Raw genomic sequence first — 20,941 nt, forward strand, 5'->3', positions numbered from 1 at the left:
TTCTCATTGCGGTGGCTTCTCTTCTTGCAGAGCATGGGCTCTAGGCATGCAGGCTTCAGTAGTTGCAGCACACGGGCTCAGGATTTGTGGCACGTGGGCTCTAGGGTGCGCGGGCTTCAGTAGTTGCGGCGTGTGGGCCCAGGGCACGCAGGCTCCAGGGCATGCAGTCTTCAGTAGTTGTAATGCCAGCTATTTTTAAAAATGGTTTTATGGTTTAAAATAGTTTAAAGGGGAACAGCTTTAAATAAGATAGTACCAGAACAGTCATGTTTAGCTGAAATAAGCCTAAAATGAGTCATAATTCAATTAAGATTGTTTACCACACATTTTATTTTTCTACTCAAAGTGTGGGACAATCAAGGTGTATCATTTGTCAGCTACATACTGCTACAGGGAAAGAATGTAACTACATACTGTAGCTACATATTGTAGGAAAAGAATGCTACAGAAGAAGTATGTAACCATTTAATAATGACAGTATAACTTCTTGAATTTAGCTTTTAGACAAGAGATAATTTGAATTAACTGAATTGATAATTAGCTGCTGGGGAAGCAGCTTACTTAAGTGTGTCAGGTTATGTGGTTTCATTCAGTTGCTTCCAAAAGCCAGACACACCCAAATATACTGATGTAAAGAACCTCTTGTTTTATTCTAGTTTTTAAAGGGCCATCAGTACAATTTTCTAATTCCTTACTGCCTAGCATATGGCAAGCACCATACAGTCACATGACTTCCACTGTCAATTATGATCATCAGGGCACTACCACTGTAGAGGGAGAAAAAATTCCTGATTCCTGAGGTCTCTTCTCTTATTGGGATGAAGAACCCGTGGAAACCTCTGGCTCTTGTTCTTTGGTTAGGGTGATGCCAAATGAATCACAGTATAGATGGGTAAGGTTGTCCTGAAAAGTAGTGCTGTGTGAGAGATACTGGCTAAAGGGAGTTTCCTTGAGTTGCACAGCAGTCAGATCAAACCAGGGGAAAGGCCTGGGGTAGGGAAAAAAATAGTGTTACTTTTTTATGTCTGTTTAATACATCTGATTTTGCTGTTAAACATTTCCTTTAAAGAAAGTTCTCCTCCACTTGGAAATAAGGTTCTTCACTTTCTATATCAAACTAATTAAAATTCTTAGTTAAATTAAAAATTCATCTGGGTCTATTCAACACGTGGATTTAATTGTACTTATGAGTTTTCACACTTAAAATTCTCTAAGTGCATTTGGAGAGGAATTCATAATTAGTGAATGATTATGACAATAAAATCAACATCCTTTTCAGTATATTTTCCTTGAATTTAGAAAGAAAATACATAAGAGGATCATGGACATTAGGAATGGAAGAGACCTCATTTCTTTTACAATATATCCTCTTCAAAAAAAAAAAAGATACCCTCTTCAGCTGTATAGGGAAAGAAGTAGGAGTTAACATGCAAATAAAAATGGGGCAATGTTAAATATTAGTCTGTAGTGGAATTCAACTTAAAAAGCATTAAGACATAGGGTTTTATAGTATTAAAAAAATCAGGAGTAAGGCAAGGATATCTGCTCTCACCACACTTATTCAACATACCACTAGAAGCTGTAGCCAGTGCAATAATGCAAGAAAAGGAAATAAAAGGCACACAGATTGGAAAGGGAGAACTGAAACTGTTGCTATATATAGATGACATGATTGTCCATGTAGAAAATCCAAAGGAATCTTAAAAAAAAAAAAAATCTCCTAGAACTAATAAACGAATTCAGCAAGGTCATAGGATATAAAATAAACATAAAATAAATTTTATTTATATATATTAGCAATGAACACTTGGGCAAAAAAACCCTAAAAATGCAGTTCCTTTCACACACACAAAATAGAATACTTAGGTGTAAATCTAACAAAACATGTACAGGACTTGTATACTGAAAAGTACGAAATGCTGATGAAATAAAGAAGATATAAATAAATGGAGAGATATACTGTGTACATGGATGGGAAAACTTAACATTATAAAGATGTCAACTCTCCACAAATTGATCTATAGATGTAATGGTAAAACAAAAATTAGTGACAACACCAAATGCTGGTGAGGATGAAGAGAAACTGAATCATACATTGCTAATGATGTAAAAGGATATAACAACTTTGAAAAACAGTTTGGCAGTGTCTTAAAAAAATAAACATGCAACCAGTCATTGCACCCCTGAGCATCTGTCCCAGAGAAATTAAAACTTATGTTTACACAAAAACCTGTACATGAATGTTCAAAGCATCTTTATTCATAATAGCCAAAAACTGGAAACATCCTAGATGTCCTTCAACAGATGAATGATTAAACAAACTATGGTACATACATGCCATGAAAACTACTCAGCAATAAAAAAGGAATAAATTATTGATACACACAGCAACTTGGATGAATCTCCAGAGTATTATGCTAAATGAAAAAGGCCAATATCCCCAAAGGTTGCATAATATATGATTCCTTTTATATAATATTCTTGAAGTGACAAAATCATAGAAATAGAGAACAGCTCAATGGTTGCCCAGTTGGGGAGGAAGGATCAAGATGAAGGATCCCTAGTTATAGAATTGTTCTGTATCTTGACTGTATCAGGGTCAATATCCTGGTCGTGGTATTGTACTATAGTTTTATAATATCTGTGTATAAATATTGTACTATGGTTTGTTCCATTGGGAGAAACTGGATAAATGGGTACATGGGATTTCTTTGTATTATTTCTTAATAACTGCATGTGAATCAAAATTATCTAAAAAGTTTTTTAAAAGGGGGGGGATAGAATTAAAAAGTATAATCTACCAAGAAGATGTAAAAAGTACAAACTCCTGTTCATCAGATGATATGGCTTCAAACTTTATAAAACAAAGATTAGAAATATAAAGAGAATTTGAGAAACTATAATCATAGTAGAAATATTAATATGCCATGCCTCCCATTCTAACAGGTCATCTGATGAAAAAGACCATACAGCAGCACTTTTCCAACTTTAATGGACATATCACTTGGGAGCTTGTAAAAAGGCAGATTCTGATTCCATATATCTGGTGTGGGGACCCATAATCTGCATTTCTAAACAAACTCCCAGATGATGGCATGGTTATCAGGCAGTTTGAGTGGCAAGGATATGCTGAAAAGGGGAGAAATAAAGTGAAAAAATATATTCTGAATGATAAGACCACCCCTCTTCCTACACATGTGCAGCTTTCTTTCCCCAAGTTGGGTCCCAAAGACTTAAAGATACCAATATTCAGGGTTTCCCAAGGAAAAAGCTGATCAAATCACTCTGTAGTAAAGACCACAGTAGCAAATACAGAGTTTCCAAGCAACTTTTTAGTAACCAGGATCTTAAATATGAGCAGACAGGACTTCCCTGGTGGCACAGTGGTTAAGAATCCGCCTGCCAGTGCAGGGAACATGGGTTCAAGCCCTTATCTGGGAAGATTCCACATGCCACAGAGCAACTAAGCCCGTGCATCACAATTACTGAGCCTGCTCTAGAGCCCGTGAGCCACAACTACTAAACCTGCGTGCCTAGAGCCTGTGCTCCGCAACAAGAGAAGCCACAGCAATGAGAAGCCCTGCACTGCAATGAAGAGTAGCCCCCGCTTGCCACAACTAGAGAAAGCCCGTGTGCAGCAAAGAAGGCCCAACGCAGCCAAAATAAATAAATAAATAAATTTATTTAAAAAAAAATATGAGCAATCAAGGTTCTCCATATACTTGAAGAAAGCCTCTAAAATGAATGATAGAGACCAAAATAAATGGTCAAAAAAATCCTGAAGGAAAGACTCCTCAGAGAAGAAAAAATTCTATCATTTACATTCTCAAAGGGATAAGAGATGGTATTGCATAGGGAAATGACAACAGGATGCTACATAAAAAAGGAATATTTGGAGACTAAAAAAATCTTTTAAAGTCAAAATATAGCAAAATGAAAATATGTTCTAAATATAATAGTAAAAACAGGATAGTTGAGGAAATCTCTCAGAAAGCAGAACAAAAAGGCAAAGATACTGAAAATAGGAGAGCTAAAGAAAATCAGAAGATCAGCCCAGGAGGTCCAACGTTTGGCTAATAAAATATTCAGAAGAGAGAACAGAGAAAACAGAGGGAAGGGGAGGAAATTATCAAAGACATAATAGAAGAAAATTGGAGAACTTGACGTGCAGATCGAGAAGGACCATTGAATGTTCTGTTTCTTTTATGGGTGGCAATTACATGGATATTTGCTTTACAATAATTCATTAAACTGTATATTTATGAATTTATGGAATAGGTACTTTTCTGTGTACATATTTTACAATCTTTTTAAGTTAAGGGGAAAAAAAGGAGAGGCCCACCAACTGCCCAACACAATGCATTAAAATAGATCCACATCATGATGCATAATAAAATTTCAGGATGCTGAAGTCAAAAGATACTATAAGCTTCCAGAGAGAAAAGGAACAGATTTCAGACCAAGCATGAATTGAAGAATTAGAAGGGCACTGTACCTCTCAACAGCAATTTAAAAGCAGAAAGATGATGGAGCAATGCCTTCAAAATTCTGAGGGAAAATTGTTTCTAACCTAGATTCTTTTTTTTTTTTTAATTCTTTTTGTTGCAATGGTGAATGGGATTGTTTCCGTAATTTCTCTTTCTGATCTTTCGTTGTCCGTGTATAGGAATGCAAGAGATTTCTGTGCATTTATTTTGTATCCTGCAACTTTACCAAATTCATTGATTAGTTCTAGTAGTTTTCTGGTGGCATCTTTAGGATTCTCTATGTATAGTATCATGTCATCTACAAACAGTGACAGTTCTACTTCTTCTTTTCCAATTTGTATTCCTTTTATTTTTCTTCTGATTGCCGTGGCTAGGACTTCCAAAACTATGTTGAATAATAGTGGCAAGAGTGGACATCCTTGTTGCTTTGTATTTCTGTGGTGTCTGTCGTAACTTCTTTTTCATTTTTAATTTTATTGATATGAGTCCTCCCCTCTTTTTTTGATGAGTCTGGCTAAAGGTTTATCAATTTTATCTTCTCAAAGAAACCAGCTTTTCATTTTATTGATCTTTGCTATTGTTTTGTTTCTATTTCATTTATTTCTGCTCTGATCTTTATGATTTCTTTCCTTCTGCTAACTTTGGGTTTTTTCTTCTTTCTCTAGTTCCTTTAGGTGTAAGGTTAGATTGTTTATTTGAGATTTTTCTTGTTTCTTCAGGTAGGCTTGTACTGCTATAAACTTCCCTCTTAGAACTGCTTTTGCTGCATCCCTTAGGTTTTGGATCATCGTGTTTTCATTGTAATTTGTCTCTAGGTATTTTTTGATTTCCTCTTTGATTTCTTCAGTGATCTCTTGGTTATTTAGTAACGTATTGTTTAGCCTCCATGTGTTTGTGTTTTTTACGTTTTTTTCCCTGTAATGGATTTCTAATCTCACAGCATTGTGGTGGGAAAAGATGCTTGATATGATTTCAACTTTTTTTTTTTTTTCAACTTTCCTAAATTTACTGAGGCTTGATTTGTGACCCAAGATGTGATCAATCCTGGAGAATGTTCCGTGTGCACTTGAGAAGAAAGTGTAATCTGTTGTTTTTGGATGGAATGTCCTATAAATATCAATTAAATCTATCTGGTCTATTGTGTCATTTAAAGCTTCTGTTTCCTTATTTTCTGTTTGGATGATCTGTTCATTGGTGTAAGTGAGGTGTTAAAGTCCCCCACTATTATTGTGTTACTGTCGATTTCCTCTTTTAGAGCTGTTAGCAGTTGCCTTATGTATTGAGGTGCTCCTATGTTGGGTGCATATATATTTATAATTGTTATATCTTCTTCTCAGATTGATCCCTTGATCATTATGCAGTGTCCTTCCTTGTCTCTTGTAACATTCTTTATTTTAAAGTCTATTTTATCTGATATGAGTATTGCTACTCCAGCTTTCTTTTGATTTCCATTTGCATGGAATATCTTTTTCCATCCCCTCACTTTCAGTCTGTATGTGTCCCTAGGTCTGAAGATGGGTCTTGTTTTTGTATCCATTCAGCAAGCCTGTGTCTTTTGGTTGGAGCATTTAATCCATTCACGTTTAAGGTAATTATCGATATGTATGTTCCTATTACCATTTTCTTAATTGTTATGGGTTTGTTTTTGTAGGTCCTTTTCTTCCCTTGTGTTTCCCACTTAGAGAAGTTCTTTTAGCATTTGTTGTAGAGCTGGTTTGGTGGTGCTGAATTCTCTTAGCTTTTGCTTGTCTCTAAAGCTTTTGATTTCTCCATCGAATCTTAATGAGATCCTTGCCGGGTAGAGTAATCTTGGTTGTAGGTTCTTCTCTTTCATCACTTTAAGTATATCGTACCACTCCCTTCTGGCTTGTAGAGTTCCTACTGAGAAATCAGCTGTTAACCTTATGGGAGGAGTTCCCTTGTATGTTATTTGTCATTTTTCCCTTGTTGCTTTCAATAACTTTTCTTTGTCTTTAATTTTTGTCAATTTGATTACTATGTGTCTTGGCATGTTTCTCCTTGGGTTTATCCTGCCTGGGACTCTCTGCGCTTCCTGGACTTGGGTGGCTTTTTCCTTTCCCATGTTAGGGAAGTTTTCGACTATAATCTCTTCAAATATTTTCTCGGGTCCCTTCTCTCTCTCTTCTCCTTCTGGGACCCCTATAATGCAAATGTTGTTGCGTTTAATGTTATCCCAGAGGTCTATTAGGCTGTCTTCATTTCTTTTCATTCTTTTTTCTTTATTCTGTTCCGCAGCAGTGAATTCCACCATTCTGTCTTCGAGATCACTTATCCGTTCTTCTGCCTCAGTTATTCTGCTATTGATTCCTTCTAGTGTGGTTTTCATTTCAGTTATTGTATTGTTCATCTCTGTTTGTTTGTTCTTTAATTCTTCTAGGTCTTTGTTAAACATATCTTGCATCTTCTCGATCTTTGCCTCCATTCTTTTTCCGAGGTCCTGGATCATCTTCACTATCATTTTCTGAATACTTTTTCTGGAAGGTTGCCTATCTCCACTTCATTTAGTTGTTTTTCTGGGGTTTCATCTTGTTCCTTCATGTGGTACAAAGTCCTCTGCCTTTTCATTTTGTCTGTCTTTCTGTCAATGTGGTTTTCTTTCCACAGGCTGAAGGATTGTAGTTCTTGCTTCTGCTGTAACCTAGATTCTATACCTGGCTATGTTCTCAATATTAGGTTAGAATAAAAACATTTTCTGAATCATAAAGTATGTAGCCTTTTCAGATTGGCTTCTTTCGCTTAGGATTATACATTCAAGATGCGTCTATGCCTTTTCATGGCTTGATAGCTCGTTTCTTTTTAGCACTGAATAATACTCCATTGTCTGATGGACCACAGTTTATTTATCCATTCACCTACTGAAGGATACCTTGGTTGCTCCCAAGTTTTGGCAATTATGAATAAAGCTGCTATAAACAAAAACAAAAAACAAAAAAAAATTTTCCGACATAGTCCCTAAAAATTACTTCCTATGCAGGCTTTTCTAAGGAAGCTACTGGAGGAGGACAGATTCCACCATAATGAAGAAGGAAATGAAGCCAGAGGAAGAGGGGTCTAGGAAAAAGAGATCCAGCATAAGAGAGAGGCGAAGAGAATCACAGGATAAGGGGGAAGGAAAATTCCCAAACTGAAAGTGTACCACAGGTCATTGGTGATTAATTAGAACACAAAAGATAAGAGGGGGGGAAGATCAAGGATTACTTCCAGGTTCTGGCCTCAACAACTCTGCGAAGGAGCATGTAATGGCAACCTAAGTCCCCGAAGTGGAAAAGATCACCCAGGAACAAAGTGTAGAATGAAAAGAAAAGAAGGCCTAGGACAGAGCCCTGAAAACTGCCAGATTTAAGGATGGGGCAGAAGAGGAGCTGGCAAAGGAGGGATCGGAGGGACAGGAGGAAAATGAAGAGAATGTGAGGGTATCATGAAAGCTAAGAGAAAAGATTGTTTCAAGAAGGAAGCCATGTTCAATAGCCAAGGAAGAAAAGGGTTTAAAAGTGTCCAGTGAATTTAGTGACATGGAAGTCACTGGTAACAAGGGCAACCATTTTTCCCTATTAGATTATTAAAGATTAAAAAGAATGATCTAATAGTTATCAAGCTATAGTGAAATGGCACTCTCATACACTATTGGTAGAAATATAAGTATCACTTTTTTGATAAGCAATTTAGGAATACCTATCAAACATAAACTATATATAATCTCTGACCCAGAAATTCTACTGGTACAAGTGTGCAAAGTTTAAGGATGAAATGTTCAAAGCAGCCCTTTGTGCAAAATGTGCAGCAGAGGGAACTACATTGCCATCAAGAGGAAATAGGATGAATAAATGTAGCTAAAGAAGTGTATCCAATGGATGCCTGCACAGTGCTCATAAATGAAATAGATATGATTGTACTAACATAGAATGGTAGCTATGATGTAGTAAGTATAATCCTCATGTTTCTAAAATGTATATATAGATACAGATATGCATATACATTATAATGATAATATAAATATATGTTTGTAAATGCATAGGTAGAAAGACAAAAATACAAAAACCATCAGAGGTAAAGTCTATGAAAAGGGATTTGGGGGGCAATGGAGGATTTTTCCACTAGTTGGATTTTTTCCACTAGTTGGATTTTTTCACTTGTTGGATTTTTTCCACTAGTTGGATTTTTTTTATAAGAATGTATTCGTTTTATACATTTTTAAAGATAACATGAAAGGAAAAAGATTAAAAGCATCTGCTAAGAAAACAGTGTGGGAGAAGTTAGAATGGCCACTCGTCTAATACTTTACCTTTTCCGAGACAGGTTCTTGGCATAGGCTTTGCTGACAAAATCTTGTGCTTGAAATTTTTGGAAAGACACTCTGTCCTTCTCACAGGCTTCAAAGTGCTTGGAGAGGAACAGTTCATTCAGAAGCTGCAGCACTTGTGAGTGGGGCATGTCCTTTGCTGTGCAGACATTTATGGCTGCATAGAACACTCCCTCCAACCACTTGATATTGAGGATTATTCCCCCTAAACATCAATGAGAAAGGAAATACCAGTTAGCACCACCAAAAAGGTTTGCAGGGAACCTAGGACAAACCCCAGACGGTGAACAGCCACCTTCTGTCCAAGACAGTTTGGTTATATGAAACTCAAGATAAGCGCTCTTCCTTTCCAGGCCAAGAGCCCTGTGTGTGCCCTTTATAACACATCACGTGTTGACCCTACCAGAGAAAGACAGATATGTTAATGTAGGCATTGCTGATGACAAATGCATCTCTAGAAATCTCTAGAATGGTCCTTGCCAATAAGCCAAACTGCAAGATTACCGTAAGGAAAAGCCATTTAGTCCCAGACACTGCATCCTCTGGTTTAAATAGGCTCTATCCTCTGGTTGCTTCCAATTCATCCTTAAAGGGTCCGATTAATCACACTTCTTAGCTTTCCCTAAAAAGGCTACTTTTTGCCACCAAAGCTATTCCCATGTAAAACCTAAATAGCTGAGAATGTATCTAGCTTGTACTTACACACACACACACCCTCAGCACACACGCATGCACACACGTGCACACACACACACACACACACAGGGATTTAATAAGATAGCAACAGGCCAAGAGGAAGGTAATTTTTAAAAGTGCCAAAAATATCGTGAGCCATTACCAGCAGGACTGTAGGGACAGGTAGCCTGAAGAACCACAGGGTCTTGGAGAGCAGCTGTGATTTCCTTATTGGTCCCCCAGATGCTGGCAAGATCTTCAACACACTGATACTGAGGCCGCAAGACATTGGTGTGGTTCAGTAGGAGTTTCAACCTGAAAGTAAAGCCACCAACGCAGGAAGTGCAGGGTCCGGACTGGAATAAAGCACCACGTGACCCACTGAGTTCACATCCAGCCCCAACAATGTAGTCCCCTGCACAGCACCACTCACAGGCAAACGCAGGTGTGGGTCGGCACTGGGGCACTACATCGTAGCTGGATTGTTCACCCATCCACTTAACACTTATCAATGTCACCACGAGCCAGGCACTGAGCTAGACACTCGAGGTACAAAAATAATATCTGACACATGCTCTAGATCAATTTTCATGCTGTTGAGTGGTGTACAAGGGGAACACTAATCAGCTTCAAGTAGTTGGAAGTAATGCTCTACTGCAGTTCTGAACATTTGCACATCAAAGAAAAGGTCCCACCCACAAGTGCTGTTAGTGGAAAAGCGGGGAAGACACAATTTCAAAGGCTGGCTGGGTCCTTCTGCCAATGAAGCTGCTTCCACCTCATGACTGGGAATGACCAACTCCAAGAGGTAGGGGCCGGGGTGGAGATGAGGAGACAGAGCAGTTCTGCCAATCCTGCGCTCACCCTAACAAGATACCTGGGTAGTGGGACGGCAGCTACAAAGCTGTACACAATGCAGGCTTTTCCAAGGCTGGTTTGAATTTCTACACAGATATTAGACAGCTGAGATGGCAGACAGCAGAGGAATATCACGTTGGCCCACTCCACCAGAGAAGAGTTATGGTAAAAGCACTGGATTCCCAGTTTCTTGAATTCATCTGGGAGGGAATAAAGGAAGTCAGAAAGATCACAGTACAAAGAACTTTGAACTCAACATCAACTGTGGGGAGAGGATGACAATTATTTTATATCAAGTCTTGTCACCACATAAATCAGAAGAGATTCCCTCATGCCTTCTAAAAGCCACGCAGGAAAGCCCTGACCCCATGACTATGGCAGCAGGTGCCACTGCAGCAGTGCTCGAGATTGTAAGATGATTCATCCTTATCTTATGTTTTAGACCAAATGCTAGAATTTTTCAGATTTTTTTTTTTTTAGGAAGAAAAAAAGTCTGAATGAAGCTTTCTCCAATTTACAGAATTCATCGTGTACCAGATAATGTACAAAGTACATACGTTACCTAAGGGAATCTCATAAGGACCTTATGAGACAGAGGCTAGTATTATTCCTATATTATAGATGCGGAAACTGAGGCTTCAAGAATTCTGTGACTGGGCTGAAGTTAAAACAGCTTAACTGGCTTGAAATGGTGGGAAAGACTGAGAGAGTGGAAGAGTATAGGGCAGAGGCTGGGAGGAATTTGGAAAAATATGCTTACAGTTTCAGTAAAGTATACACAATTTAATGTCAATAAGATATTTATAAATGTAGAAAGAAATGTGATAACTCATGTAGTTGTAAAAACACTTCTTGGTAGTTAATCATTTAATTGTACTTATTGTGATCTGGATCCTCAAAAGTAAAAATGTGAACTCACATACGGTAGTATGTTTTAAGTGTTATCGGAGAACAGGACGTTAGACATTGCAGAGGTCAGTTCTTCCCTTAACCACCACAAGTATGTGATAAAGTTGATGCTGAGGTTATCTAAGTACTCAGGTACTTCCAGGTAGGAAGATACATAGGACAAAGAAGAACTTTAGAAAACATGCACATCCGCTCTTCTTCCATGTGTGGTTCTCAAAAGTGCACAGAAGCTGATGCTGAGCATTTTGAATTCTTGCTTCCTTAATACAACATACAGTGATATTGTATAACTGTAATTTTATTATTAATAAACATATTGCTTCCCAGAAGAATATATGTATTTTATTGAAGTGTCATATATACTGGTCCTATTGATGAGATTTAAGAAATCTGCCTTGAGGGGTTAAGATTTTTTTAGTTTCCTTAATATAGAAGGAACATTTACAAATCAATAAGAAAAATCATACAGGCATCCAACAGAAAAATTGAACAAAAAAGAACTCAAAAATGATGATATAGCAATAAGCCTATAAAAAATTTTAATTCTTCTAGTGATCAGTGAAAGACATATTAAAATAAGAAAAATTGTAAAGGCATATTAAAATGGTGATTAAAAAAAAAAGATTCCCAGAATTGACAAGCATGAGTAAAATAGGTATTCTTACACACTGTTGATGAAAGTTTATACCTGAACAACATCCTTTGTAGGTCAGTTTGAAAAAATATATTACAAGTTTCTTTAAAAATTAAATATACCTACCATATGACCCAGCCACCCCATTCCCAAGTGTTTACTCAAGAAAAATTAAAGCATTTCTCCACACCAATATTTGTACACAAATGTTCATAATAGCTTTATTTGTAATAGCCCCAAACTGGAAACAACCTGAATGTCCATCAACAGAGGAATAGATGAACTATGGAATATCCATGCTATAAAACACTACTCAGAAATAAAAAGAATATCAATATATGAAACAACACGGATGTATCTCAAAATAATTATGCAGAGTGAAAGAATTCAGACCATTGCGGGGAGGGATAAATTAGTAATTTGGGAGTAACATATACACACTACTATATATAAAATAAACAATAAGGACCTACTGTATAGCACAGGGAACTATACTCAATATTTTGTAATAACCTATATGGGAAAAGAATCTGAAAAAGAATATATGTATATAGAATATATTCTGTATAATATATTCTATATATATATAAACATATAACTGAATATATATAACTGAATCACTTTGCTGTACATCTGAAAGTAACACAACATTGTAAGTCAACTATACTTCAATAAAAAAATTAATTAAAAAAAGAATTCAGACCAAAGAAGAAGTACAAACTGTATGACTCCATTTATACAAAATTCTACAAAATGCAAACTAATCGGTAGTGACAGAAATCAGATCAGTGGGGATTTCCCTGGTGGCGCAGTGGTTGGGAGTCCACCTGCCAATGCAGGGGACACGGGTTTGAGCCCTGGTCTGGGAAGATCCCACATGCCGTGGAGCAACTAAGCCCATGCGCCACAACTACTGAGCCTGTGCTCTAGAGCCTGCACGCCGTAACTACTGAAGCCTGCGCACCTAGAGCCTGTGCTCCGCAACAAGAGAAGCCAATGCAATGAGACCCCGCGTACCACAATGAAGAGTAGCCCCCGCTCTCTGTAACTAGGGAAAGCCCGCGTGCAGCAACGAAGACCCAACGCAGCCAAAAATAAAATAAATAATTTAAAAAAAAAATCAGATCAGTGGTTTCCTGAGTGGGTTCTAAAGGGAGGTAGAGAGATTCATTACCTTGATTACGTTGATGGTTTCACAGGAGTATACATGTGTCACAAAACATCAAACTGTACACTTTTTTTATTTTTAAAATATTTATTTATTTATTTATTTATTTATTTATTTAGGCTGCACTGGGTCCTTAGTTGCGGCACGCAGGATCTTTTAGTTGCGGCATGCAGGCTTCTTAGTTGCAGCATGCGGACTTCTTAATTGCGGCATGCATGTGGGATCTAGTTCCCTGACCAGGGATTGAACCCGGGACCCCTGCATTGGGAGCTAAGTCTTACCCACTGGACCACCACGGAAGTCCCTATACACTTTTTTAAAAAAATATTTATTTATTTTCTTTTTTTTTGGCTGCGTCAGGTCTTAGTTGCAGCATGCGGGATCTTGGTTGAGGGATGCAGGATCTTTTTTTCGTTGCCGTGCGCGGGCTCTTCATTGCAGTGCTCGGGCTTCTCATTGTGGCCGTGGATTTTCTCTCTCTAGCTGTGGCACGCGGATTCCAGAGCATGTGGGCTCTGTACTTTGTGGCTTGCGGGCTCTCTCGTTGAGGCGCGTGAGCTCAGCAGTTGTGGCACACAGGCTTAGTTGCCCTGCAGCATGTGGGATCTTAGTTCCCTGACCAGGGATTGAACCCGCGTCCCCTGCTTTGGAAGGCGGATTCTTTACCACTGGACCACTGGAGAAGTCCCCGTGTACACTTTTAAAATGTGCAGTTTAGGACTTCCCCGGTGGTCCAGTGGTTAAGACTCCGCACTTCAATGCAAGGGGCATGGGTTCGATCCCTGGTTGGGGAACTAAGATCCCACATGCCTTGTGGCCTGGCCAAGAAATTTTTTTTTTTTAAATGTGCAGTTTAGGGGCTTCCCTGGTGAAGCAGTGGTTGAGAATCTGCCTGCTAATGCGGGGGACGCGGGTTCGAGCCCTGGTCTGGGAAGATCCCACATGCCACGGAGCGGCTGGGCCCGTGAGCCACAACTACTGAGCCTGCGCGTCTGGAGCCTGTGCCCCGCAACGGGAGGGGCTGCGATAGTGAGAGGCCCGCGCACCGCGATGAAGAGCGGTCCCCGCACCGCGATGAGGAGTGGCCCCCGCTTGCCGTAACCAGAGAAAGCCCTCGCACGAACCGAAGACCCAACACAGCCAAAAATAAATAAATAAATAAATAAAGTAGTTAAATGTGCAGTTTATTATATACAAAGTATATCTTAATAAAGCTGTACCTGTACTTTGACCTAGTAATTTTGTTTTTTAAATTATGTACAAGGAAGTCCTACTAAATAAGGCACAGTTACATAAATTATCATACAGTCATACTTAGGAATACTATACAACCTTAAAATCATGAGTTTGAAGACTGTCAAATAATATGAGAATAGGCTCATGATACATTAAGTGAAAAAAGCAGGATACAAAAAGCTTTGTAGAGTGTTAATTGCTGATATAATGTGATATAATGAGAGGAAAAAATGGGAAAGAAATGATAACCCTGCTAGGAGAATTATAGGTAGTTATTATTTACTTCCCTATAGAGTAGTTTTCTAAATTTTCTATAACATTCATATATTATTTTACATTAAAAATTTTTTTGAAGTATGATTTACATACAATGCGACACACAGATCTGAAGTAAACAGTTTGATCAATTTTGACAAATGCATACACCTACGTAACTCACACCTCTCTCAAGATACAGAATATTTCCAACTCCCCAGAAAGTTCCCTTGGGCCTCTTCTCAGTCTCCCAAGAAGCAACCACTGTTCTGATTTCTATCACCATAAGTTAATAAATGAAATCATTATAAAACTTTTAAAAAAATTTTCAGTAAATGTTATTTTAAAAAAATAAGGCCAAATATTTGGAACTGGTAGACATCACTCGGACTCTAACTGGTCCAGTTAGAAGATCTGAATTCTGTTTGGAAAGCTTCTCTATATCAAAGACCCAGAAAGATATCTCGCCACCAAGGGCACAAGGAAGAGAGATGGATATAAATATTTAGGTGGAGAAGAAAGCTGCTTTAAGGAACAAGTTAAAAAACCATCTTTCTGGCTTTTCTCAGGGCCAGCAAGCTGAGAACTCGGCATGCTGTATGCGAGGATTCCTCTTTTGAGGGACCCTTTCAAAATGGCCTCGTCACCACCTAAAGAGCACACCCAAGCCCCCCTTCTACTGCGCAGTGCTCCTCACCCAGGGCCTCTGGCCTCCGAGTGGAGATCCTCAGGCTGTCAGCTGGGATGGGGACAAGCTGAAGCAGTGTATGAGCCAGCTGCTTCCCAAGGTGGCCGCCTCCAATGATGCCCACCTTTAACTCATCGTCATCAGGAGTGTCTTCACGCAGTCCAGTCAAGGGACATCTAGAAGTTTGCTTCTCCTGTAATGATTTTCTGGAGAATGATTCTCTGGAGAATGAACACAGACACACACCCAAGTAAACGCAGACCCTTAGCCCTTCTTGACTGTCAACCTCTGACGTTCTCTGGTTTAACTTCCTCACATGCAGCCTGCTGTGACACCTTAAGTACTTCAGAGAGAAGAATTCCAATTATGTCCCACTGATCCAGCTTCACTGATGGAATGGAATGTTTCCTCCTGAGTGAATTTTCCAGGAAGTAAAGCATACCCCTTTCAAAGGATCAGAACTTGTTTAAAACATTCTTAAGTGAACATTTCTTTGGTTATATGTATCGTGCATTTCCCTGCCTTCTTAAACACAAGGTCTGACTATTTAACCATTTCTTTGACTCAGGACCATCACTGTGAACAGCCTAATTATAATTACACCTTATCCTGGAACATGGGGAGCCAGTTCCTTCACTGTTTCCTGTGCAGACAGCTGTCAATTTCCATCTCCATCAGGATGAGTGCACCCCTCTCCTACTATACACCTCCTCTTTCTAGTTTGCTATTTCAGTTCTGCACAAACCCAGGAAACCACGTAACTTAGCTTTTTTCCAAACGTAATGATTTATAAAAGTAAATGGTTTATAAGGGAAAACAGACCTAAGAAACTGAGGATCCAGGACCTGAGGCCACTCTTTCTGGAGGTTCACTTGACCCAAAATGAACAAAGTCTGACCTCTGAATACATAAGGCATTTTTTATGTTGTTATATGGCAATCTTATATTTGTTCTGCATTTCTGTGAAAACTGGAGTCTTAAAGCTCTGGAGTTTCCATGTAAGCATCACAAGCCCCATTCCATTTAAGGCTCCTCTTTTGGTTAAAAGGAGAGCATTTTCTCTCTGTGCCTGATCCTTCCAAATAGAAGATGCCTCCTGGAAGTTTCCCATATTGGTTTCTCATCACTCATCCTGGAGGCAGCCAATAGGTTTACGCATCCTCATCAGTCAGCCAGTCAGCAAACTTCTTGAGTAGTCTGCCTCCTCGGGTGTGTGCTGTATCTATAACATGTTTAATTCAGATCTGGTCCCACCATCTAGGAATTAATCTAATTTCAGAGAAAAGTAAACTGAGAAGCAGACTGAGGGGTTGGGGGCTGGGGACAGATGCTCCAGGAGTGACCTAGAGTTACAGAATCCAGGAGCCTAGTCCTAGGTACTTGGCTCTCACACACCTCCTATTTAAGCGTCAGAAGCCGGGACTGGACTGAGAGCTTCTTTGAAAATCAGTATTCCTGTTTACAGGCAAGTCATCCGGCCATAAGGACCCCCAAATTCCCAGGAAGCTTTCTTGTGAGGAAGCATTCCACTGTTAGCTCAGCCCCAAAAGAAAACAATGACCCCATTTTCAGCCAATAGCCAAGGAATGGCTAGTGATTAGTAGCTGTGGCAGACAAGCTGGTCATTCTGATGAGGGAGTGAATGATAGGATGGATGGATGAACGAATGAATGAATGGATTATTTAATGTCTACTCACTGAAAGGAAATCACCACTAATCCGTGCTTTATTACATAAACACAGCCAAGGGACCCTGGTGTGCATTTCCCTGGTGCTTTCAGACCAGGAGTACTTGAGTGTGGGTTGGAAAAGGTAGGAAGACACTCGCCCTGCCAAAGTTATTCTACAATATAAAAAGTTTAAGTCATCTGGATTCTCTGCAGTGAGATTCTTCTCTGTCTGTCTGAACTTGGAGACCCAGCTTACCTCAAATTATGGAGTAGCTTGCAGAAGAAGGTTGCGTGGGCACAGGCCTTGGTCGTCAGCCCATGAGAACGGCCCAGCAAATACAGCCAGCTGTGGTCTTCCTCTTGAATCCCATACTCAAACTGCAGTGTCTCAAGGTCCTCTAGCATGTCCATCTCCAAACCAGCATCTCCTGCAACAACAGATACCAATCAACTCGGCTCCCTGTCTGGGAAGAAGAAGGAGTCTATGCAGGAGGGTGTGTGCCCAAGTCTCAGGCTCTCCTGATGGTGGCTTCAGCACCTCTCCTCCCAGTTCTGAACTGGCAGCTCTCATCCACTTCTCTGAGTGTGACTCCTGGAGAATTCCTAAGCACTGACTACCCGTGAATCAGGAATACTGAATTCATGAAAAACCTGGACAAAATCCATATAGGCTCCAGGCACAGTTTTCAGCAGATGCATTTACATTAGCAATGGGTTTCACAGGCACTCTTCTCCCTTCCATTCTCTCCTAGGTTTTAGAAATAGGACTGAACACTTAGACCACATTTCACAGAAATTCTCCTCTTTCACTAAACTCTGTGTTCCCCACAGGGTAGAAAAGAACCCAAACTAAATATCACGGTCCTTTGTCTAGGGCGGGGACATCTAGATTTTAGAAAATGAAGCCAGAGATGTACAAGCCCATCCACATATATCTCTCACCAACCAAACGGAGAAGATGGCTCTGCTCCTTAGTGGTTCTGGTCCTGGAGGGTAAGAACTACATTTTCAGGGAGAATCACCCAAGAAGACTGTCATTATGACTCCTTAGCTACCGGATTACTTCAGTCTTGGAGCCTTAAAGGGGCCAGCCCCACTTAGAGGTTTTCCAGACCTGCAACATGAGGGCAAGAATTCCTTCACTACTTCTTGGAGTACTACACCAGGGCAGTATGGGATCCCCCTTTTCCCAACAGAAGTTTCTAGACTTCTAGTTTTGTTTTTTTTTTTTCTTGCAAACTGCAATATCATACAGATCTTAGCACTATTCAAAGAGTTATTTTTCAAACCCCTTATTTTTGTATTCAAGAAATCAATGAATAAATAATAATAAATAAAACAATAAACAAAACAATAGATAAAATAAATTCTGGGGATCTAATGTATATCATGGTGACTATAGGTAAGAATACTGTATTGTCTCCTTGAAATTTGCTAAGAGTAGGTCTTAAGTGTTCTCACCACACACACAAAAAAGGTAACTGTGAGGTGATGGACACGTTAATTAACTTGACTGTGGTACTAATTTCACAGTGTATATCAAATCATTATATTGTTATCACTTAAATATATACAATATTTATTTGTCAATTATACCTCAATAAAGCTGGGAAAAATAATATTCAAAACTCTAATCTATTTTACAGCAATGGCAAAATTGAGATCAGAATTCAAAACTACTCCTCTCTAACCTGCTTTTTAAATTAAAAAAATTTTTTTATTGAGGTGAAATTCACAAAACAGCCATTAAAAAGTGAACAATTCAGTATATTCAGTGTTGTTCACCCACTACCTCTAGTTCCAAAACATTTTCAACTCCCACCCAAGGAAACGCTATACCCAATAAGCAGTTACTCCCCATTTCCTCCCCACCCTCCCACTCAGCCCCCAGCAACCGCATATCTGTTTTTTAATCTCTGTGGAATTACCTTTTCTGGCTATTTCACATGAATGGAATCATACAAAACGTGACCTTTAGCATCTGGCTTCTCTAATCCCTTTTGTAGGAGGGCTGTTAGGTCACTCTCTCAATCTCTTTACAAGCAAAGTCTCCAGCACCTGAAGTGAAGAGCAGACAAGTTTTCAAGTCTAAGAAACCCTTCCTTAGACCGTAACAGTGGGTAGGCCATCTCAATGTTGCAAGTGATGTTTCCTGATCCGAAGGAAAGAGACGCTCAAAACCTTCCAGCCCAGCATGACAACGCAGCACACGTTAACTTGTATAAGCGTGGATTCTAGACCCATCCTTTACTTACGCATTCTCAAAAATGGGGATCTGCTGCTTGTGGCTTTGTAACACATCGAGTTGGCTAGGCTGAACTACATTTTCCAGCATTCCCTTCCCCGTCTGTTTCCCGTTAGGGTGTGCCACCACAGGAGAGGTTTCCGTGCAGGATCTGGAGGTGGAAGTGCAGCAGCCATTTGTGCTTGCGAGGCTGGGCGGGCACTTTCGCTGTCTGTGGGCGGCGCTGTGGCTATGGGGCAGCAGTCGGGCCCGCAACTGCTATACCTTCCCTGGGATCCTCCTGTAGCTTCTCACACTCCTGGGCCAGGTGTGTGTTCAGCTGTGTGACAAAGGCCGCCAGTGAGCTTCCCCTGCAGGTCATCCACTTCCTCAGGTTGGAGGCGGTGAGAACTGGCAGGGGTTCCAGTGCATCCTCATGGGCTCCAGCTCATCCTTGCTCCCCCTCCCCTCATTTTTTATCCATCTTCCCTTCCCCACGGATTTCTAGCTCTACCACCAGACATGAGGACAACCTTCCAGAGACTGTACCAGCTGCCATACTTGAGCAAGGTCAAAGCCCTGTAATGAATCCCACATATAGATAAGATAGGTAGACAGACTGGCAGACTATATACTCCTAGTGGTTCTGCTTCTCTAAATGAACCCTCATACACTAGTTAGGTCACCACTGTTTATTTGAAGATCAGCCAATAACTTCAGCACAATTTAGCGAATTAAACTCCTGTTTCTTCAATAGCAAGAGGGTTGATCCAGAAAGGAACCAAATATGAGGTTACCTGGAATTGCAAAGGCCATTGCAAAGGAGAGAAGCAAAAGATGGAATCTGACCCCCTTAGAGCAGGCTTTCTCTCCGCATTGGCACTACTGACATTTGGGGCCGGATAATTCTTTGTTGTAGGGAGCTGCCTGTGCATTGTAGGATCTTTAGTAGCATCCCTGGCCTCTATCCACTAGATGCCAGGAGCTCCATCCAGTTGTGGCAACAAAAAGTGTCTCCAGGGCTTCCCTAGTGGCGCAGTGGTTAAGAATCCGCCTGCCAATGCAGGGGACATGGGTTCCAGCCCTGGTCCGGAAGATCCCACACGCCGCGGAGCAACTAAGCCCGTGCACCACAACTACTGAGCCTGCGTTCTAGAGCCCACAAGCCACAACTACTGAAGCCCGCGCACCTAGAGCCCGTGTTCCACAACAAAGACAAGCCACTGCAATGAGAAGCCCGTGCACCGCAACAAAGAGTAACCCCCGCTCGCCGCAACTAGAGAAAGCCCGCGCACAGCAACGAAGACCCAACGCAGCCAATAAATAAATAAATAGATAGATAAATAGATAAATAATAAATTCTTAAAAAAAAAAGTGTGTCCAGATATTGACACGTCTCCTGGGGGGCAAAATTGCCCCCAGATGAGAACCACATTGCCTAAAAGCCTGCTGTGTGCCTCTGTACGAGCATCTTCTCTTCCCCCTACCACTTCACCCACTCCACACAGCCACGAGAGCACAGAATCCTACAAGCTCTGAGAGAATCGTGCCCTCCCCTCACAGATTAAGATGAGTCCAGAGAGAAGGGGACTCGCCCAGCACCACACAGCTTGTCGGTGGTAGAGCTGGGACGAGAGGCCAGGTCTTTAGCCAGAGGGCAGCGCTCCCTCTGTTAACCACACAGCCCTGCTTTGCCGTAAGCACTGTTACTCCATAACCTGAAGTGTTGACAGGCTGTTGAATGCAGTCACCAAGGCAGATTTGTAGTGGTCCCAAGAGACGGGGCAAATGCTTTACTGTTCTGTACAAAATAACT

General features: G+C 40.2%; 1 protein-coding gene across 1 annotated transcript; it reads right to left on the reverse strand.

Moving 5' to 3' along the window:
* On the reverse strand, nt 1-20,865 carry NOXRED1 (NADP dependent oxidoreductase domain containing 1). Its single transcript, XM_057543067.1, has 8 exons — nt 18,830-20,865; nt 17,844-18,015; nt 17,158-17,329; nt 15,241-15,452; nt 10,361-10,541; nt 9,647-9,798; nt 8,791-9,013; nt 1-988 (listed from the first exon to the last, which is right to left on the reverse strand). The coding sequence occupies exons 3-8, from the start codon at nt 17,310-17,312 to the stop codon at nt 811-813; spliced, it is 1,101 nt and encodes a 366-aa protein (XP_057399050.1). The 5' UTR covers nt 17,313-17,329; nt 17,844-18,015; nt 18,830-20,865; the 3' UTR covers nt 1-810.
* Nucleotides 20,866-20,941: the final 76 nt, after the last annotated feature.

Source organism: Balaenoptera acutorostrata, chromosome 3 (genome assembly GCF_949987535.1).
Source record: "Balaenoptera acutorostrata chromosome 3, mBalAcu1.1, whole genome shotgun sequence".
NCBI lineage: Eukaryota > Metazoa > Chordata > Mammalia > Artiodactyla > Balaenopteridae > Balaenoptera > Balaenoptera acutorostrata.